Consider the following 23,329-nt stretch of genomic DNA (forward strand, 5'->3'; position numbering starts at 1 on the left):
GCATAAAAATAATTGAACTCAATCAGATCTTATCAGTAAATCCAGAAAGTCTAGTTCACCTAGAAAAGAATTTCCTGATTGGTAAGAACTTGTTTGGGAAAGTTGAAAAGCAGTCTGATAGAAATTAAGCTTACACCAACATCTTATACTGTATTCCATGGTAAATTAAAAGTGTATAGGTGATTTGCATATTAAAGATACCACAAATAAATTAAATTCTGTATTTTTCACAGCTATAGATAAGGGATGTTTTAACCAAAGATAGAGGCAATTTCAAAAGATCAAATCGAGGATTTCAGCTACATGAAATAAAAAAAATACTGCACAAGCAAATTAATGCATTTATTATTATCAATGATTATAATTTATATTATAATGTGTATAATTATAACTAATTATATTAAAGAATTTCTGGGTTGCCTTTGAAAAAATCTTTATCAGATATTTCTGATAAGAGTTTATCCAAGACTCAGATAAGTCAAATAAAGGAATAAGATCAAAAGCTATTCCCCGGTAAACAAATACTCAAAAAGTAAGAACTGATAGTTCTCAAAATTACAGATTATTAACAGTTATATGATAGAATATTATAAATTACTATTACTAGTCAACTTTTTAAAAAAAATTTCATTCTAAACATCAATAAAGACTTGCATTTCTATACACATATAGAACCCAAGAAGAAAATGAAAATTCTGTATGAAATTGTGAATCTTTTCACACTGCTTGCTAAAGTACACGATAAATTACATGTGCTATTAGTCTGCCTACTTCTAAAATTCCTTATTTTATCTATGTGTTTTTTAAAAATGTTATAATAGTGGCGGAGGAGAGGGTGTTTTCTTTCTTTTGTATCACTATTGGTAACACCCCCACTTTTTTCCCCTGGAATTAATGGAGAGAATAATAAATAATAGTAAAACAAAATGAATCCTTACAGTTCACGTGTACAAAAAGCATGTATTTGTACCTTATGATCACCACTTTTAAGAAGTATCATTCTTCATCATTTGTTATTAAATATTCATTGTGCCTCACAATGTACTAACTTGGATGGGCTACAATTTCTTTCTTTCTTTCTTTCCTTCTTTCTTTCTTCCTTCCTTCCTTCCTTTGTCTTCCTTCCTTCCTTTCCTTTGTCTTCCTTCCTTCCTTTCCTTTGTCTTCCTTCCTTCCTTTCCTTTGTCTTCCTTCCTTTCCTTTGTCTTCCTCCCTTCCTCCCTCCCTCTCTTTCTTTCTTTCTGGATTAAGTGACTTGTCCAGGGTCACACAGGTATGAAATGTTAAGTGTCTGAGATCAGATTTGAACTCAAGTCCTCCTGACTTCAGGGCTGGTGCTGTATCCACTGTGCCACCTAGCTGCCTGAATGGGCTACAATTTCAAAGAACCAAACACTTAAAATGGACAGGTATGATGAGGAATGAGGCAGGAAAATTGTTAATACTGTTGGGATGACCCAGGCAACAGGTAATGAGGGATTAAACTAAGGTGGTAACTCTGGGGGTGGAGAAGAGGAAAAAAGTATAGTAGAAGTACAATAGATTTTATGAAACTAAGAAACTGCAAAACAACTACTAAAAGGAAAGGAAGGAAAATGAGATGCTCAGAATAAAGCTGGTGACAAATCTGAGATATAGGTAGAATGGTGATACTTTAAGCATGTTTGGAAGAGGGCAGAGTTTGAGGGGAAATATATAATTAATTCATTTTTAGACACTGAACTTAAGATGTCTCTGGGACATCTAGTTTGAAATTTCTAGTAAGAATTTATATCTAGTAAGTTTGGTAAAAGATGCGGATGACTGTGAGTAGATCCCAAAGTCATCTTCATAGAAATAATAATTAATCCTTTGAGAGTTGATGAGGTTACGAAGCAAGAAATTAAAGAGAAGAGAAGATCCAGAACATAATCCTGAGAAATACCCACACACCAGGACCATATTGTACATATTGATCCAATAGGGCAGACTGTGAGAAGGGAGGAGTAACAGGTAGGAAGAAAGCTAATCAGGAGAGAGTGGTGCTATGAAAACCTAAATAACACATTGGGGGAAAAACGGTAATCAACAGGATTATGCAGCAGATAGGTTGAGAAAAATTAATATTAAGAAAAAAGCATCAGATTTGGCAATTGAAAGCATTGCTATCTTTTTTAAAAGAATCATTTCAGGTGAATGATTGTTTGAAGCCAAATTGCAAAGAGTTGAGAAGTAAGAGGAGAAAACACTTTTTCAAGTAGTTTGGCTGAGAAAAGAAATATATAGGACAATAGCTTAACAAAACCATATTGCCTTGTGGGGAAAGTTTTTTTAAGAATGGGGACAACTTGGTCATGTTTGAAGAAAATAGCAAAAAAGTTGAAGATTCAGAAGGGAGTGAGATGATGGAGAATGTATTCTGCTGAAAAAAATTAGAAGTTACCAGGTTCAAGGGGCACAGGTAAAGAAGTTACTTTGTCAGAGACTAGGAAAAAGGATAATATCAAGGGTTTTTGAGATAGAGAATATAAGATAATGCCAAATCAGGTGGCTTCAGACTTCAATCTGATGTAAAAGTCAAGGTTCTAGGGTAGAAAGAAAAAGTTTAAAGAGAGTATGAAGGACTTTACATTTCTCAGAGAAGGTATTTAAAATCTTCTCTTGCCTAATAAATAGGGAAGAATAAAAGGACTGTTTAGCTACAGTATGAGGGTCCCCACTATAAGTTGGAGAACTTGAATTTGTACTGTACCAAGTTAGCACAGTTATAGGACTTCCTTCAGCTTTATTAATCATCTAGTAATAAGAGTGGGAGTTATCCAGGGCTGAGGTTTAGGAATTAAAGAGCAGCAGTTGTATAGGGCAGAAGGATGGAGCAAGGAATTCAAGGACACAAAGAATAGTGTTGAAATGGCTTTTAAGGTGAAGGTTGGTATGGAAGGACAGTGAAATTAGAATTGATATAAACAATCTGAAAAAGTGTTGGAAGATGTAGGTATAAGAGAAATAAAACATAGGGAGAAGTAGAAAGACAGGAGGTTTTGGTCAGATAAGAGAATGTATTTGAATTTTTAATCAGGCAAGTGGAACAATTGTAGGTAATAGCAAGATGTCATATTTTGGAAGGACCTGTGAGTCAGTGCATTTAGAGCTACCATAATTTTGATACAGTAGAAATTTTAATTTTGTGGACTAGAATAGGAAAGTTTACTGATAATGAATAATGAAAATTAGAATAAACATTAGTTTTGTTTTGCCAGCAAATTGGCAAAGATGATGAGAAAACAGGAATAATCCTTGTTTGAGGGGGGATAGAGAAAATCACCACTAATGAACTGTTGCTAGAATTATCAATTCACAGTCATCCTGGAAAGCAGTTTGGAATTATGCAAAGAAAGCAATTAAAATATTCATACCCTTTGTCCCAGAAAAAGTTCATTGATTAAAAAAAAAAAAAAACAAAGACTTTTCATCAAATTATATTAGCAATTAGAGTTAAACAAATTGTGACATAGCAATTTAAATGGACTTCTTATTTTGTTGGATGAAACAATGAACATGATGAATCCAGAGAAGCTTAAGAAGAATACCATGAATTGATGCAAAGTGAAATAAACAGTGCCAAGAAAACAACATAGTGGCAGAAACAATGTAAATGAAAAAAAGCAACAATTATAAAACAATCAAAACTGCATGTTGCAAAATTATAAAGAATAATTTAATAGTGAGCATTTATATATAGCCCCTTAGGTTTGCAAAGTGCTTTGCATATGTTATCTTATTTATTCCTCATAATCACTCTATGAGGTAGGTGCTATTATTATCCCCATTTTACAGATGAGAACTGAGGCTGGGAGAGGTTAAGTGACTTGCCAAGATCACATAGCTAGTAAGTGTTTAATGCCTGACTCCAAATCCAGCAATTCTATCTACTATGCCACCTAGATGCCTCAAGAACAAGTTTGACCCCAAAGAAGAGATATGAGAAGATACCTCCCCCTGCTCCTTTGTAGAGGGGTGTGCAACATTGCATATGACATCAGAATCTTTTGATGCATTGATCAGTTTTGCTGATTTTTTTCCTTTTACTTTAAAAAAAAAATTGTTACAAGGGATGGCAGAGGATGGAGTGAAATGGATATAATGGGAAATCTGGGTGATACAAAACCAAAGGATGTCATCAAATCTGTTTTTTAAGAAAAATTAGGAAGGGATGCCTATTATTTGAGTTTTCAGGGACAATTAAGTATTCCTAGAAAAAGTTCATGTAAAAACCATGAAGAAAAAAGATCTGAAGAGTCAGAAAGAATCCTTGACTTATGCAATGAAATTGGAGTATGTAAGAATGTAATACAGAGGGAAAAAGAAAAGTGGGCTTCTATTGAATATTTTCTTCATACTATCATATAGATTTGTAATCTGAAGAAGGTTAAGTGAATAGCCTGTATCATGGAATAAATAGGTATCTTAGGTAAGATTTCAATTCAGATCTTCCTGACTATAAGTTCAATGCCCTATCCATTTCACCATAATAATTCTTCTTATGAAGCTAACCAACAGGAAGCTCTTTTAGAAAATGAAGGAGTTGCATCTTCTGATGTCTCAGTAGGTTCTTGTCCTCTAAGGAATAAGGATGTGGATCCACAGGTGGTGCTGATTAAAAGACATCTAGTAAGGATGATAAGTAGAGATGTTTAGTGACTCCCTATTGAGAAAAGTCCTGAGATATACTGCTTTGACAACTTGATTGAACAAGAAAGGTCTGCTTTTTTCAAGAAACCCACAATCCAAGATATGACAAGAAATTCCCAAGGCTTTTGAAACTATTACTATTTTCTGCCTCTCGTGATTCACATTGGCACAAATTATATTGCCAGAAGAAATAATTTATAAGAAGATCCTGTGGATATGGATGGTAGTTCTGACTTTTCTATCTGTTACATCACAGGCTTCAGAAAGGAGTTTGACTAGATTTAACTAACTGTTTATATAGCCAACAAGCATTTGTACCACACAATGCTAAGCCCTGTTTAAGGAAACTAGTGAAAATGAAATTGGATTTTGGAATCTTGGCTTTAAAAAATAGTGATGACAGACCCCACTGGTAAGGGATGAAGTATTTCTGACCAGAGTTGATCATACTATGTTTTATTGGAATTTTGCTAACTTAACCTAAAAGTCTTAAACCAAAAAGAAATAGAAAGGGGAAAAAAATATACATGTGCCCACAAAAGTATATCATAAGAAGGTAATATTGGCAGAATGGCAAAAGAGATACTTAGAATTTCATAGGAGACAGATTCAAGAATGGAGCCAGCAATAGAACATAGCCTCAGATAGCTATACACAAAAATACAGAGTGTGAGCTGTTACAAATCCTGATATAAGGAAACAATTTGATATCATAAAGAAATGCCCCATATGCACTGAAATTTTTATGCCAGCACATTATAATTAACAAAGAACAGGAAACAAAATAGAAGTTCTTAGACTTAGAGGAATGGCTAGACAATTTGTGTTGCAAAAAGTTAATGAATGTTAATTGTGCTATAAGAAATAATTATGATAGATACAAAAAAAGTATGGAAGACTTATATGAGCTAATACAATTTCAAGTAACAGAACCAGGAAACATAGATTCACAATAGCTGCTACAACATAAATTTCTAAAACAGCCCTCACCCCTCCAAAAAAAAAAAAATTAGAAACTGAATGTTGTAAAATTGTAGTGATCAAACATAAACAAAAAAGAAATATGAGAAAGCATATTCTCTTTTTATCCTTTGCTTCTTTGCACAGCTGGAAGACTGAATAGAAGTGTCAAGATTTTTTTTTTTTTTTAATAAATTGGTATTTTTTTCCTTTTGTTTTAATAAGGGGTGACTTTATGGGATGTACATTGGGAAGTGTGTTTTGATGTAAATAAAAATTTTTTAAAATATGGGGAAATGGGGCAGCGAGGTAGCGAAGTGGATAGAACACCAACCCTGAAGTCAGGAGGGACCCGAGTTCAAATGTGCCCTCAGACACTTAACACTTTCCTATCTGTGTGACCCTGGGCAAGTCACTTTGAAACAAGCCACCAAGGATGCTGGATTTGGGGGTGACATGAACTTTAATGAGAAGAAAAAAATCTGCATAAATGGGTTATACACCTTTGATTTCTAAAATCATTGAACAACTCAGAATAGATAAGTAATTCTCAAGAATGAAATTCTGAAGCTGCAATTCTAATAAGGAAAAGGAATTTCTTAGAAGAGATCAATCAATATGAATTTTCAGAGAATTCAATAGATTTTTAAAAGATGTGTACAGAAAATAGAAGAAAAGTAGAAGAGAATCAATTTAAAAAGAAGGGCATTGTTCTAGAAGAATAATGTCTGAAGTGTTTTAAAACTCAGAATGAAACAAAGCTAGCAAGGAAAGCTTCAAACATCAAAAATATAAAGGTAGAACAGAATCAACTCTATTGACTGGGAGAATGGGATTCAAAGAAAGGTAACACTAATGACATTGATTTGTGGCATAATTCTATTAATTAGAAATAATAATCTAGAAAAAGAAGTCATGCTCACAAAGAGCTAAAAATTCAAGAACAGTTCATTCTAGACTAATATAATTTCCCTTTTTCACTGATCAAGGAAATACTGTCATTTGTCATTTACTTAGAAATTAGTAAAGTGTTTGACCAAATCCTTCATGTTATTCTTGTGGAAAAGATAGTGATATGCCTTACATGATAGCACAGGTTAGGAAATTCAAAACTGAATAAATGGTAGAAACAAATTATAATTACTAACAATTCTTTGTCAACTTGGAAGCATAGTGCATATTCCTTTGGTTACTTGGATTGAAGTTATAAATGGAGTGCTTATAAAATTTGTATATTATGCAAAACAATTATTTAACTGATTAAGCAATTAATCCACTAGATAAAGGGATTGAGAAGAATCTGTTTAAACCATCAGTCCAAATCTAATAAGATGAAACTTTATTGTTGATAAATCTAATACCTGGATTCAGAAATGATATTTCGTAAGCACAAAGTTGAGAAAGTTTCTCTAGAGAAGTTTTTGTCTCAAAAAAGACCTGCAAGTTTTATGAGACAAGTAGCCAAATATGAGTTAATAGCATTATAAGGTAATTAAAAAAAAAAAAAAAAAAAAAAAGAACTAATATACCCTGGGCTGCATTGAGAGGCATGATGTCCAGAATGAGGGAAGTTAGTCTTGCCTCACTCTGCCCTTAATCAGAACATAGTTAGGGTATAGTTTTTAGCTCAGGATGTCACTTTTTATGAGACACATTGATAAACTAGAAATCATTCAGAGAATGTTGATCATACTTTTAGAAGTTGAGGGTATTGGATATTTAGCCTCGAGAACAGAAGTCTTTGAAAAAACATCTCCAAGTATTTAATCAGCATCTTGTCAGTTACTCTATTTGGCCTCTGGGGCAGAATATGGGAGTTAAATTTAGGTTTACTTTGTAGTAATATTTTCTAACAAAACTGCTATTGACTGTTGACTGCTGACTCCTGGCCTTGGTGTCAAAAAGACCTTCTGTAACTTATTCTGTTAGTGTCTGTAAGTAACTTTAAAGACCTGACAATTTGCCAAAAGGTACTGATCTGAATCTGAATTGTTAAAGGAAATTCTTTACCTGGAGGTCCCTGTATTGGAGAAAATCTTGGACTTCACCAGCATAGTTAAACAAACAAAAAGGATAAAACAAAGCTCTCCAAAAGTGGAATATTACTTTCCTCAGGAGATAAGAGGACAGGAATAATTCTTGTTGGAACGGTATGGAGAAAGTTACCACTAATGCACTGTTGCTGGAATTATCAATTCATGCCATCATCCTGAAGAGCAGTTTGGAATTAGGCAGTGAGACTGAAATGGCCATATTCTTTGTCCCTAGAGATCTTCTAGGAAGCCTCAAAGATTGCTTATTTGAAGAATCTCTAGTGGTGTGGGGAGTTTTATTTGGGTTTTATTTATTTCAACTCTTAAAGACTTGTGACTGACTGCTTTGGGATTGTTGGAGTCAATCAGATAACAAAATCTTTGAGGTTTTTTTTTTTTTTTTTTTTTTAGGTTTGTGACTTAAGAATTCACTTTCATTATGTGATAAATGAGTCCTATATGCCTAGATATGAATCATTTAAAATGTCCTATCATTAGTGTGTTTAAAATGAAAACAGGATATACAAATAATCTGATGTTTTCTAATTGATTTGTAATCTCTCTGGCATAGGTCAAAGAAACTATCTGTCCCAGCTTCAGTTGTGTCCAGGATAATGGGAAGAGGTGGATGCAATATCACTGCAATACAAGATGTCACTGGTGCACATATTGATGTGGATAAACAGAAAGATAAGAATGGTGAAAGAATGATCACAATAAGGTAATTACGGAAATGATTCTACCTGTTGGGGGGATGTAAAGGCTGTATTTATATAAGATGAGAAGCTTTTTTGTTTGACTGCGACAGTTAAAAAAACTTCCTTTAATGAATAATATTTTTTTTCTGTTTATTTTTAATTCAAATTTTCAGAGGTGGCACAGAGTCAACAAGATATGCAGTTCAGCTTATTAATGCTCTTATTCAAGATCCTGCTAAGGAACTAGAAGATTTAATTCCTAAAAATCACATCAGAACACCTGCCAGCACCAAATCAATTCATGCAAATTTTTCTTCTGGAGTAGGTACTACAGCTGCTTCAAACAAAAATGCTTTTCCATTGGGTGCTCCAGCTCTTGTAACTTCACAGGCAACAACACTATCTACTTTCCAACCCACCAATAAACTGAATAAGAACGTTCCAGCAAATGTACGTTCTTCTTTCCCAGTTTCTCTTCCTTTAGCTTATTCCCATCCTCATTTTGCCTTGTTGGCTGCCCAAACTATGCAACAGATCCGGCATCCTCGCTTACCTATGGCCCAGTTTGGAGGAACCTTTTCACCCTCTCCTAATACTTGGGGACCATTCCCAGTGAGACCAGTTAACCCTGGAAGCACCAATAGTTCTCCAAAGCATAACAGTGCAGGTCGCCTTCCTAACCAAAATGGAAATATTTTACAGTCAGAGTCTACTGGACTATCTGCTGCCAGTTGTCCTATCACTGTGTCTTCTGTAGTTGCTACCAACCAACCTTTGTGTGTTACTAATAGCCGGACTCCTTCATCAGTCAGGAAGCAGTTGTTTGCCTGTGTTCCTAAGACAAGTACCATGGCAACAGTGATCTCTACTGTGACGAGCACCTGTAGTTCTCTGCCTTCTGTTTCCTCTGCACCTATCAGCAGTGGACAAGTTCCCACAGCATTTCTTCCCTCTAGTGCTCCACAAACACAACTTTCTGCACATAAAACAGATTCTTTCTCTACTATGTCAACTCCCAAAGAGAAGGTGTCCACGCAAGACCAGCCTGTGGGAAATCTGTGTACCCCATCTTCAGTTGCAAATAATTGTAGTATCTCTGCCAGCAACAACCCAGGAGCCCTAGAAACCCGCTCTTCTAGTAGTCCTGCTCCTCTCAGTAACACACAGGAGGAGGTACTGCCAACAAACATATCTGATTTAAGTCCTATGTCATTGCCTTTTGCATCTAATTCAGAGCCTGCTCCATTAAGCTTAGCATCTCCTCGATCAGTTGCTGCTGATAATCAGGACACCAATAATTTACCTCAGTTAGCTGTACCAGCACCTCGAGTTTCTCACCGAATGCAGCCTAGAGGTTCTTTTTATTCAGTGGTACCCAATGCAACTGTACATCAGGATCCGCAATCTATTTTTGTTACAAATCCAGTTCCTTTAACACCACCTCAAGGTCCACCAGCTGCAGTGCAGCTATCCTCAGCCATGAGCATTATGAACGGTTCTCAGATGCACATTAACCCAGCAAATAAATCTTTACCACCTACGTTTGGTCCAGCCACACTCTTCAATCATTTTAGTAGTCTTTTTGATAGTAACCAGGTGCCAGCTAACCAGGGTTGGGGAGATTGTCCATTATCTTCACGAGCTGCCACAGATCCATCTTTCACTGTTCAGTCAACTTTCCTAAGTAACTCCGTTCTTGGACACTTAGAAAATGTGCATCCTGATAACTCCAAAGCACCAGGATTCAGACCACCTTCCCAACGAGTTTCTACTAGTCCAGTTGGTAAGTTACTACCAGCTAAATCATTTCTATTCAGTCTTGGTCAATCAGCTTTTATTTCTTTAAATGATATGCCCCTTTATATTTTTCCTGAGTCTTTAACACTAAAGTTGTGCCCTGTTGACAGATATTTCCCTGTGTTTTGTATAAAATGACAATTTTGACAAAGGGCTCAGGTGTGCTTCAGGGAAAATTCACAGCTTGCAAACATTTTCCATAGCCTCTGAAAATTGGATGCAACAATGTAAGTTATTTGTGATTTTAGAGCAGATTCATAGAAAAATTTTTTACTTCCTATTCCTGTTAGAAAGCATTTTTAAATTCATACTTCTCCTATTAGCATAAAGTACCCTCCTATTTGATATTTCTTATTTTTGTTGTTATTCTGTCCTTCTAATCCCTTTTGCAGGGTTTTCTGGGCAAAAATACTGGAGTGGTTTGCGTTTTACTGATCAGAAACTGAGGCAGAGTTAAGTGACTTGCCCAAGGTCACACAGCTAATGTCTGAGACCACCTTTAACACAGTCTTCTGACTCCAAGTCCCTTGTTCTATTCGCTGCAGCACCTAGTTGGCTCTCATAAATTTATATATTTGTTTCTTTAAAAGGCTTAAAGTGATTGACTGTTGTTTCTATATGCTTAGAAATCAACTGTTGAATTCACTCCATGAAAGAATTGGGTGAATTACAATACCAATGTCAATTTTGAACTTATTTGGGGAAACTTAGTGTGTTTAACAGAGCCAAAATAAAATGTATTTTGTAGAAATAAGAATGGCACTTTTAGTTATATTTTAGTGAAAAAAAATATAGTTGGCAAATGTAATTTGAGAATGAAATCATTGGGGGAGAAAACCAGTTGAAGGATTTGACAGTGTTATTTATACTATAATCTCTACTATCTTTTTACTGATTGGCTATATTGTTTAAACTGTGTGTATAGTAGACTGGGATGTTCACCTTCCTCCATTGAATCTGTTGGTGTGACATTAAATATACTATACTTAAAAATTTGGGAAGTACACAATAAAATCCAAAATATACACAACACCTTCAAAAGCCCCAAAAGATGGTTCTAGTTTTGTGGCTTCTTAATGAGAAAGAGATAAAGCTGGTTAGATTTCTGGGAACTGGCAAAAGAGTTTGGATTGCTCTTAAAAGACCATTAAAGCAGGAAACAAGGTAAATTAAAGGTTCTGTTCCTAGTGCTGAGGTTACTATGATCACATCAGTGTTATTTAATGTAAATAATGGTGGACTTGGTTCAAGAAACATGAATTTGAATCTTGGCTCTGACACTAGCATCTTCTGATCATAGGTAAATTACATCCGTGTCATATCAGTGTTCTCATTTGTAAAATGAAAATAACATGCCTTTTTCACATTATTTTAAGAAAAATTCTTAATTCATTTTTAAAGTGCTGTAGAGATAGGAGCTTACGTTTAAAATTGTAGCCTGTCCTCCAGAATGATGAAAAAGAGTGTGTAGTTGGAAAACTAAAAGGGGGGGGGGGGGGCAACTAGTTGTGGTGCAGTGGAATGAGCATTGACCTGCCCTCAGATCTCGGCAAATCACCTATCCCCATTTGCCTCCAAAAAAAAAAAAGGAAACTAAGGAGGCCCTTTTGGGTGAATTTTTGGTAATTTACAGATTTTTCACAAGCTACCTTTTCTTAAAATGAACATAGCTATTTTCTTTTTCAAGCCTTTTCCCCTCTTTCCCAGTAGGTGAAAAGGCTTGAAAAAGAAAATAGCTTTGTTCATTTCCCAGTAGGTCTTTCATAATATGTAATGAAATATAAGAAAACTAAAATTCACCCTACAATACACTTGGAAAAAAAAGATTTTGAGTCAGTTTATAACTTGCTAATTTTACTGCCACAAGTAATCTATTCCATATCTGTTTGATTTAATTGCATCTTTCCTTATCAAACTCTTCAGGAACAACAAGTAGTCTTAAGTACTCATTTCTTGAAGGACACATTTCTTTTGGGTAGAGGTAAAAAACTATACTCTTAAAATTTTCTTCAAAACATAGAAGTTAGAAGTTCCATCAAATATTGACATGGATGCTGCTTAGTCACAATTTTTCTTTGCACTGACCTTAGGCTCATAACATCTTAGATCTCAAGATAGGAAAGAGAGGCCAGAGGTGACCTACTCATAGTTGCACAGGTAGTAAACACAGAGGCAGGAGTTGAACCTAGGTCTTGATGCCAAAGCTAGTGATCATTCTGTTTTACTTTTCTGCCTCCTATGATTTTTATCACGCTTTTTCTTTCAGTGAAAGTTAAAAAGTTAATCTAGGTGATTAGCTCATTCTTCAACAGTCATTCTTTTCTGATGTACGTTTAAATATCCTTCATCATAAGATACTAATATGTCATAGCCAGAATTTTGGTCTTAAATATGTATCTTCCTCCTTTCTTAATGCACAGCTGATCACTGACCTTTTGGAAACACAGAGAATAGTATAGAATGGGTTTTTAATAAGTATTGAATTAAAGGATTTTTAGCTATTTCAAGGAAGCGCTTCCTTTCCATATTACTATTTTTTTTATAAATCTTTAGATTAATAGCAAAAATATGTTTAATATATATTGGATTACTTGCCATCTAGGGAAGGGGATGGGGAGAAGGGGGGAAATTGTGGAACACAAGGTTTTGCAAGGATCAGTGTTGAAAAAACTATCCATGCATATATTTTGAAAATAAAAAACTTTTTAAAAAATAGTTAAATGCACTAAACAAAATAAAAAAAAAAAAGATTAACAGCAGAAACTATTTTTAATAGTGTTTTGTTTTTCCAAATACATGCAGATAGCTTTCAACATTAAACTTTGCAAAACTTTGTGTTCCAAATTTTTTCTCTCTTGTCCTCAAGTCCCCTCTCCTTCCCCTGCCCCAAGACAGCAAGCAATCCAATATAGATTAAACATGACAGCAGGAATTCTTTATCTCTTTTCCTAAAAGAAAAGTAAGGCTCCAAGCTTGAAAATCTCAACTAAATACACATCTTGACCATGCTTTCTTTCAGGGTTACCATCCATTGATCCATCTGGCAACTCCCCATCTTCTTCTTCAGCTCCTCTGACAAGTTTTTCCAATATACAAGGAACACGGGTTTTTCTACAAGGTCCAGCACCTGTTGGGACTCCGAGTTTCAACAGACAGCATTTTTCACCCCATCCTTGGACAAGTGCTTCAAATTCATGTAGGAATTTTGGGGAATTGATTATGAAAGTTTCTTAATTAAATTATTGACAATTTCAGGGAATTTTCTTTAGAATTAAGAAAACCATGAGGTACCAAAGTTATTTTACAACACTTTTGATTGATGCAATAATCAGCATGGAAAATGGTCGAACCAACTGGTCATGGTAGCATAGACCTAGAATCCTTGCTATCAGTAAGGCTGGTGGATCACTTTGTCAAAGAAATTCTATCATTCACTAAGTTTGACACTAAATATGGTGAGCCTCCTAGAATTGAAAGTGGGGTAAAGCTACTAAGTTGCCTGAGGAGAAACAGAGCCAAGTCAGAAATGGAGCAGGTAAAAGACCTCCTTGCAGCCATTATGCTTATAGTCTGAGTGAGATAGGGAGACCTAGTCTTTAAAAGAAAAAAAAGAAAATGCTCATATTAATTTTCATATCTTGAAATATTTTTATGGATTTGGGGCTGAGTAGAATAGGAATCAGTTAGTTACTTTTACAAAGATCCTTTGCATTTTGCAAATTTGTTAAATTTGATCAGAAACTAAAAATTGTAACACTGCCCTGATCTTTGTTTTTACATTTAAGAAAATTGCATAAATTTGATTCTTGTTTACAGTTCAATAACCAAGAAGTCAATTGAAACTTGTAATACTTGTAACACTTTCTAATGCTTATCTTTATTTTAAAATGTAAACATTTTCAGTACTTATAATCTAGGACAATCTTTAGCTCTGAAAGTAACTAAATATTTAGTACCTTTCTTTTCTTGCCTTCATCTGATTAGCCAAGGAAATTTTTAAGCCACAATTTTTAGTATTTATTGAATTCTATCCAGAATTATACATAGTCTAAAACTGTTTGTAGAATCTTGCTTTTAGAAACTAATTTTTTTTATCTTCTTAAAAAAAGTCAGTTTCATCATTGTGTTTACTCTCTACTAGCACAAATCTTTTCCACACCTTTATAAGTTGTGATTGGAGTTAGGTGACACAGTGGATAGAATACCAGCCCTGAAGTCAGGAGAACCTGAGTTGAAATTCAGCCTTGAACATAACACTTCCATAGCTGTGTGATTTTAGGCAAGTTACTTAACCCCAACTGCCTCAGCAAAAACAACAACAAAAACAAAAAAACAGTTGTGTGAGAAATATTGATAATCTTTTTGACAATTTAACTTTTCCTTATTTAGCATATGAACTTGTCTTAAAATATAATCCATTACTGGATACTATACTCATAAAGATTTATAATTTTAATTCCTTTAGCATATAGAAACTATAGCATTCCAAAACCTAGGTTTACATCTCCACAGCAATAAAACATTAGAGTAGGACTTTGATGGAACAGTTCTCTTCAGAAGTTTGTCAGATATTTACCCTAATTAGTTTTTATATGTAATAAAACAATAGAGAAATATTTTGCCACCAGGTGACTCTCCTATTCCATCTGTTTCCTCGGGATCATCTTCACCCCTTTCAGCTACTTCTGCACCACCAACATTGGGCCAGCCAAAAGGAGGCAACCCCAGTCAGGATAGAAAGGTACCTCCCCCCATTGGAACGGAGAGACTTGCTCGAATTCGACAGGGAGGCTCTGTTACACCAACGCCTCTAGGAACTAATTTCACAGCACCTGTTGGACATAGTGGTATCTGGTCCTTTGGAGTCAATAGTGTGTCAGGTAAGATTGTCCTATGTTCTGTAGAGGGAATAGCTCAAGTAGGACTTTTAAAGCTAATAGGAAATTCTTGTGATAATAGAATTCTTCTAAATCAGAGTTTCTTAAACAGTTTACACTGGCAACCCATCTTTGCCTAACAATTTTTTACATGAACTCCGGGTGTATAGGTATATTGAAGTAAGTAAACAAATCAAATATTTACTGATAATAAATTATAATTTTTAGCAACCTTACATGTTCAGTTATGAGAACCTTTATGAGATTGTGAAGCTAGGCTCTTAAGTGATAGTGTTTTAGAGCTGTCAACATTACAGCTGTATCTTGTTACTTAAAGTACAGCTGTAATGTTGATGAGTTATATTGTTGTGTTGATGAGTATTGAAAGCACCCAGCACAACAACTAAAAGTGATTAAAGTATATTTCCTTTTCCCTTAAATTAATCTAGCTCAGATAGAATCAAACCTTGGAGCCCCTAAGAAGACCAGTTTATGTCGCTGAAGACATCTTTTGAAGAGGCCTCATGGCAATTACTAAAAAGATTATTCAGAATTTCCTCAGTTTTCTTACTTTGCAAGACTAATCAAGCTTCTGATATAGAACAGTTCTTTTTTTTTTTTTTTTTTTTTTAAAGAAAAGTCTTTGATCAAATTAATAACACATAGCCCATTTCTAATTCTTTCCAGAAGGTCTTTCTGGTTGGTCACAGCCTGTGATGGGAAGTCACCCATTGCATCAGCAGCTCTCAGATGCAGGCACCTTCTCGCAGCACCAGCCACTGGAAAGAGATGATTCAGGAATGGTGGCTCCTTCTAACATTTTCCATCAGCCTATGGCAAACAGTTTTGTGGATTTTTCTAAAGTAAGGATATAAAATTTCTTGAATATGGAATTGTCTATATAGACCTTTATGAAAATCCTAACAAGTTTAAGGGTAATTTTTGTTTGTTTTTGTTTTTAAATATCCCTTTCTCTGAGATGTCATAAACTCAGATTTTGGCTGGTAATTTTGCTTCGTTTAGTAAGCAAGCTATGTCTTTTAATATTTTGGGGGCTTAAATAAATGCTAGCTGAACTGGGTTATTAGAAGAAACTTATTTTGTGGAAAGGGATGTTCTTTCAAGAATTATAATGATAAAGAACTTAGATCTTGATACCAGAGTAGCTGGATTCAAATTCTTTGCTACCTATTCCCTATGTGCCTTAACTAAATCAACTTAGCCTCTCGACATAATTTTCCTTTATCTGGAAATGAATTTGGTCTACATGATACTAAAAGTCCTTTGTAATTGTAATTTTGTGATCTTTTGACCCCAAATTTAAATAGCTTTTCAAGTTTACAAAATATTTTTTTTCAATAATAATCTTATGACATCACCCAGAGAGAGGACTTTGGGGACTAAATGTGGATCACAACATACTATTTTCAATTTTTTTGTTGTTTGGTTTTATTTTTTCTTTCTCATTTTTTTCCTTTTTGATCTGATTTTTCTTGTTGCAGCATAATAATTATGAAAATAATGTATAGAAGAATTGCTTATGTTTAACATATATTGGATTACTTGCTGTCTAGGGGAGGAAGAGAAGGAAAAATGTTTTGGAAAACAAGGTTTTGCAAGGGTGAAAGATTTTTAAAGTAGTCATATTTTTTGAAACTAAAAAGCTTTAATAAAATAAAGAATAAATGAGTAAGTATGAAGTTTAAAATAATAATCCTTTGAAGATTATTCACATTTTGATGATTCTCAATAGGACTTATCTTTTCTTTTTCTAAGATCGCTTTTACCACATAAAGTCTTTGGACTATTTTATTTTTTTGTATATATGAAAAAAGATTTCTGGGCATAATCTGATAATTGGTAATATCCTGATTATAGATATTTTGCTTTCTGTTGTGTAGGGTCTGCCAATTTCCATGTATGGAGGTACCATAATACCCTCACATCCTCAGCTTGCTGATGGTCCAGGTGGCCCTCTGTTTAATGGACTTCATAACCCAGATCCTGCTTGGAACCCTATGATAAAAGTTGTCCAAAACTCAACAGAATGTACTGATGCTCAGCAGGTAAAAGAAATTTAATTCTTTCTCTTACCTTTTACATTTTTTGCATGTTCATTTTTGACTATAAGACATTCAGCACAAAAAATCATTTCTATCATCACGTTACCTTAGTATCAATCCACTATTACTGTGCTTTAAGAGTATTTTCCCCTGATGAAAATGATTGCCATTAACTTTATATTTTGTTTTATAGATGTATAACACTTCTAATTGGAAGTTATGATTTTTCCCCCTTTTCAGATTTGGCCTGGCACGTGGGCACCTCATATTGGAAACATGCATCTCAAATATGTCAACTAAGTTAAAAGGTCTTTTTCTCTTTAGCCTTGTTTGGGAAACCCATGACCTTGGAAAAACCCTGGGGATTTTAAAAAATGTGCCTAACTAAGCAATTTTCTGTGTGGGCTTTAACAATGGAAACTTGATTGCCCATTGTGTAAGAACAAATCGATTTCTTATCCAACTGATTCTGTTCTCCAGTTAGTTTAGCCATTTTGAACTTAAAATCAGATGAACCTAGTGCTTTTGGCTAAACAGTACTGAATGCTACTTGTATGCAGAAGAGAACTAGATGATTACATGATTTCAACCTTTTAGGGTGGTAAATACATGTATAATTGTTTACATACTTAAAAGGAAAAAAATGTTGAGTAAATTTCATGTCGTATAGTGGCTCTACTTTATGTAGCCTGTATTAATGTGAAATATTTACCTGAATATTCAATAAAAAGATGAACAGTATTTGGAAGTTGGTTGTGATCTTTTCATATTTACTGCTGCTTGAGCAATTTCATTGTCACTTGGACCTGATTGGGGAAATCCCTTAAAAATCAGAAGTGCTGTACCTCTCTGAAAAGAGAGAGGTCTTTTTAAACTAGTTTTTCAACTAGTTAACTCAACTTAATAACTCGGATCATTTTGTGAGCCATAAATACCATGGCCTTTTCATCAAGTGAAAGCAAAAACTCTAGCAATAGAGCTTTATAAGACATTAATACAATCACCATTTTGGTAGATATGTCCAGAAAAAGAGCAGGACTTTTGAGTCAGATGATGTTGACCAATTTCAGGTTATATTAGAATTTTGAACATCAGGTAATTTACTTGTGCTTTGACTTGTTTAGTGGGATGGACTTTGAGCATATTAGCACCACTATATGCAAGTGAAATTGTTGTTTATATAATGCCAAGAATGTGATGCAACAGTATGGGAAAGCATTAAAGTGTTAAATAGTTTGGTTGTGTATTCAGGTTTAGATACAAGCAAATTTTCTGCTGCTATAGAGAGTTTATAAAAAGAGATTACCTGAAAATAATTTGTTACATGGAGAAAAGTCACACTTAGATCAAAAGGATTGGAAGGGAAAGGAAGGAGAAAGGAACAGCAGAGAATAATATAGGGATGGAGAAATCAAGTTTTAAAAGATGATGCCTCTTTTAAACAGTTCTCTTACATGCTGTAAATTCTGACGTTTGAGTTGCTCTAATAATGTGGTTTTTTCCTGCCCTAGCTCTAAAATGCTTCCAGTCTGAACACACAGCCATACTTTATACCATATAAAGTTAAAAGCATATTTTTAATGTCAAACATGCCTCTTTGTTTGTGTACTACAACACTATGATATTCTAGCTATCAAGCAGAACTTTTTACTCGACTTTTTTTTTTTTTTTTTTTCAGATTTCAGATATAGTAGCTACTTCAGCAATTTTTTGGTCAGAGAAGTTATTCTCAAATTTCTTTAGTTTGACAGGCTCTTTGAAATTCATGATGTAGTAATATGTATTACCTATTTCCCTTGTTCCTACTTGCCACTTTAAAAAAAACAACTCAAGAGAATGGAGAAAATGTTACAGCTTCAGATTAGAAAGCTAATGAGGAATAATAAGTGAAGTATATTTACTAATAATAAATTGATCTAGCATAAATAACATCACAAAAAGCAATTTGGTGGACTTCCTCATCAGATTGTAATTACTAGAAAGTATTGAAGAGAAAGGATCTTTAGAATTAAAAGTGTTCACTTTCTTTTATCAAGACTACCTCTCTTATTGAATCTAGTCCCCAATTAAACACACTGCCACCTCCACTACTGTCATCCTATTACTCCCTTTTTCCTAATCTCAACAGTATATGAAATAAACTGATCTTTTATTCTTAATATTGTCAATTGTCTCTTCTTAATTATCTATCTGGGATGAGGATATTTGTTTATGGAATTAATGGAAATCCTCAGGGATTGTACAGTGAAATATTTTGATAAATTAGTATTTCATATCTACTGTCTATGATGCATCTTGTAGCAAGAAACTTAATATCTACTATCTATGGTGTATAAATTGCCTTTTCATAAAGCATTCTTCCTTCTAGTATTGGTATAAGTACAAAAGGGCCACCATAATTCAGCTAAGCAAATGGAAAAAGGAAAAGGTAATGGGGATAATGCTACAAACTAAAGATTAAGAAATTTCATATCCCAGAGAAGCTCCTTTGAGTTTGTTCATCTGTTCATTCACCTAAAAGCCAAGATCCCTGTTAAAGAAAGTCATCTGCCACCAGCACTATCATTCCTTCCTAGGTGAATCAATGAGAAATTTTTCAGAAGTGCTTCAATCCAGGAACTATTTATTCCCTGTAAGGGTCAGGTTGGAAAAAGGAAGGGCCAGTCATTTCACAGTTCTCATCCAAACAAAATATGTGGGTGTATTTAGTGATTGTGATCTTACTTCACTTGGTTAAGATCTTTGGACTGTGTTACTATATTTAGGCAGCAAAACACTGAACACTTAGGCCTCATCCCAGGCCTCTTCCATCACAAAAATTATGGTTTTAAACCCCCGGTTAAGTCACTGCTGATGCTTCTATTAATCTAAACTACTTGTCACCTGCGCAAGAGATAATCACTACTTCCTTTCCAAAGGAAATAAGCCCTGGGCAAGGATTTGTTCCAAATATTTAAGTGCATATGCAAGGAAAATTTATTTGACCAACCTCTTTGATTATGTGAAAATTAAAGTTCACCTGTGAGGAGTGAAAAAGAATAGAACTTGGAAATATAACACTTCAAAATCATTCTTTAGTGATGGAAAAGGGGATTTTCCACTAAATTATAATGATTGCATATGCACAGAACTTTTATTTCCATCAACATTTCTTAAGAAAATTATCTGTTTTACTCCAGAGGGAGGAAGAACTTTTTTTTAGATCTACATCCAAATTTTTTCTTTTTTACCCCTAGTAGGAATGGAGAAGAAAGTAGATTCTATATACTGGAAAATAACTAAAAGTGTTGTTTTTTTTTTAAAGTGTCAAAAATTATTAAATAATAAATGTTAAGGGGGTTGGAGATAACTTTATGAAAAAAATGATCTGGAACTGAGGCTACTGTTGCATTATTATGTTTCCTTTGACCTTTGCAGTTCTTCAGACACAATAAAAAGAAGAGAAGGATAAGGCAAATGATGGGGAATGAGGACTGAGTTCAATCTGAGCAATTATAACTTTGCCAAAATCCTTTGTGGTCTTTGGGGCTTTAAAATAAAAACTAACATAAACCTTATAAGGGAAATCAAAGTGCTTTAAGGGAGGTCAGGAAGGTGTACATATCACCACCACCATCAAAAGGAGAAGCCTCTACTCTTGGTATGGATGGCAGTCAGTTTAGTTAGGTTGGGCATTTTTCCTTAAAGCCATGGAATGTCACTGAAGTGAGAGAATGAGAGTGCCTTTAAAATAACATTACTGGAAATATTTAGGCATTCTGTAACTGGACCAAGAACAATTTTTCATCAATGCAATGTTTTCCCGTGCCTCTCAATTCCTTCCCTGGGTACAACTATCACCTTCCAAAGCCTCTTGGATTAAGTTATCCATTCAACTTGTTCCCCTACATTCGGTTAATTGATGAGATAAATGATAATTCTTAAAACCCTAACAAACTATGAATCATTTTGAGATTTAAAAAATTTCTAAGAACAAAATAAAAGCAGGGATAAATGTGGCATGCAGCTTGGACCCCACCCTTGAATTCTGGCCCTACCCCAGTGGGCCCCAACTGTTGTTGCCTAGGGACAGCACATGGTAAGGACCTAGCCATTGCTGGTTTCTGGGCTCCTGTCCTCCTAGCCACTAGCTTGCCATGTCCACCTCTACTAACTGCCAGATCCCAGGGGACCAGGACTACTACAGCACCACACCTGGGGCACACTGTACGCCACCACCCCGGGAGGTCAGCTGAAGGGATTGGGTTTAGCAGAAGCTGTTATAGTTTGGGAGGGTCCAATTAGCCGGGTTGCAGGAACTAGAGATGTAGGTAGTAAAAGTGGGCACTGGGCTAAGGGCAGACACACTATCCAATCTTTTTGGTCTGGTTCTTAAGGCAAACTGTTCGGCTTCAGAGTGAGTTTAGTGACCTGTCTGTGACCTGTCCTAGCCCTGGACGGAGCCTCACTTCTGGGAGGGCTCAGCTCTGTGAAGATGTCTTCTGAGACCACCAGAGTAGAGGGTAGTGGCCCAGGCTGTAGGGACTCCAAATCGACGATCGTGTTTTCTGCCCCAGCCAGTTTCCCACAGCCTTCCAGATGAGGCAACAGTGTTGGGCAAGTGTTAGGCACTGCAACTGGGTGAACAAGCCTGTGCTTGAGATCTCTGCTACTGAAGGGAGGCAGTGAGTTTGGCCTTGGGGCTTCAGAGGTAATCTGGGGCCCTCACTGAAGCGCACCTTAAAGTAACCTAAGCTTGCTGGTGCCAGGGTAATCTCTAACTCTACCCCTCATTTTTTCCCAGACTCCTTGCCAGGGCCATGAAGCCTGAGAATTGTTCAGTGAGGGTCCAGAGTCCCAAAGGAAACATGTTCAGGTGGGGGCTGCCAGGGCTTCAGATGGATGGTAACAATTGCTGGATTAGTCAGAGAACCCAAGATCCTAAATTGGACTACTGCCCAATTCCTCCCAGGGGAAACCAAAGAAGGGGAAGAAAAGAAAGGCACAGGGCATTCTAATATACTACCAGCCCACTCGAGGTCTCAGGCTGAGGCTTTTAGGAATTGAGGACCCAGATGAATACTCTTAAGATTTTAGGCCCCTCTTGGAATAGCCTCCCTATTGCTTACAGCTAGACTAAGGAGTTTATTATTCTCAAACCCTCTGTGCTCCATACTTCCTACTCTCACCCTTTCACCGCACATAATACAAGGATAGGAAAAACAAACCTCTCCTCCATTCTACCCCCTCCTTTGGAAAAGGGATTTATCCTATGAGAGAATTGTGTCAGATAAGTACACATTTAATACCTTCCCCTAAAATCTTATTTTCTATGATAACAAAGATACTGATCTTGTGAAGTTGTATTAGACTGAAAACTACTAAAGCAAAGCTTCCTAAACTGTCCCACTTTATATACTCTGGGTTATGTAAAAATTTCTCCGGTAAAAAGGGGTGGTGAGGTTTAAGAAGCCCATGCGCATTAGTGGATAGTAAGACACAAGTGAGCAGTTTTCAAACATTGCCTGGGTGGCCCAAATTCCTCCTTTCTCAATCCAAGTGTGAGGGAAGGAAATGCTAATGTATACACACATAGTATCCCAGCACAAAAGCATGTTCCTTTACAAGGAAATAATTTGAAGCTGAGCTCTATTCTAGAAAGGAGAGGTGATCATGCACAGAAAGGCATTATTTTCGTAGAATTAGAGATGGAAGCATTTATCTAGACCAGTCTCTCAGACAAGGAAACTTATTTACTAAAAGGTTGGGTTTTTTGTTCAGTTATTCCCAGAGGCAGCAAGTTAGTTTAGGAAGAGTTGGGATTTAGGCAAGGCACTACAGTTCAGTTCCACAGAATCCTGCTCCCAACTTCAATGATTCACTCCCTGTAGGAACTAGAATCATCTATGATCAAAAATTCCTGCTGGAATGTAAGAACTTGCCCATTTCCCAGACACCACCTTGCTACCTCCCCCAGATCCCTCAGGTCACTGTCCCATCACAGGCCCCATTTGCCAAACTGGAGGAATTAAAAGAGCAGAAAGAAACTGTGAAGAGATCCCAGATAAGGATTACAGGTATTATGCACTGGTAACTTAAAAGTTTCAGAGAGAAAGAATTAAACTTTATTAAAAGATCCCTTTGTGTTCACCATGGATTATACACTTTTGCCTTAGCTATCTAGCTGTAGTGGTAGTGTTCAGGAGAAAATAGGAAAAAAAGGTTGTTTGGGGGTTTTTTATTAGACATTA

General features: G+C 35.5%; 1 protein-coding gene across 7 annotated transcripts in view; it reads left to right on the top strand.

Moving 5' to 3' along the window:
* The window catches only part of ANKHD1 (ankyrin repeat and KH domain containing 1), a 129,757-nt gene extending 111,917 nt beyond the window's left edge, over positions 1-17,840 (top strand). For 3 of the 7 annotated variants that reach the window (XM_074291556.1, XM_074291559.1, XM_074291555.1), the window contains 7 exons: positions 8,236-8,385; positions 8,536-10,145; positions 13,179-13,355; positions 14,788-15,039; positions 15,724-15,899; positions 16,938-17,102; positions 17,340-17,840. In XM_074291556.1, coding sequence (XP_074147657.1) covers positions 8,236-8,385; positions 8,536-10,145; positions 13,179-13,355; positions 14,788-15,039; positions 15,724-15,899; positions 16,938-17,102; positions 17,340-17,399 — 2,590 coding nt within the window. In that variant the 3' untranslated portion in view covers positions 17,400-17,840. The remainder of the gene's footprint in view (positions 1-8,235; positions 8,386-8,535; positions 10,146-13,178; positions 13,356-14,787; positions 15,040-15,723; positions 15,900-16,937; positions 17,103-17,339) is intronic. The other 4 variants (XM_074291558.1, XM_074291560.1, XM_074291557.1 and 1 more) reach the window with 3 other exon arrangements.
* The last annotated feature ends 5,489 nt before the right edge of the window (positions 17,841-23,329 follow it).

The sequence above is a fragment of the Sminthopsis crassicaudata genome, chromosome 2, assembly GCF_048593235.1.
Source record: "Sminthopsis crassicaudata isolate SCR6 chromosome 2, ASM4859323v1, whole genome shotgun sequence".
Classification (NCBI taxonomy): Eukaryota; Metazoa; Chordata; class Mammalia; order Dasyuromorphia; family Dasyuridae; genus Sminthopsis; species Sminthopsis crassicaudata.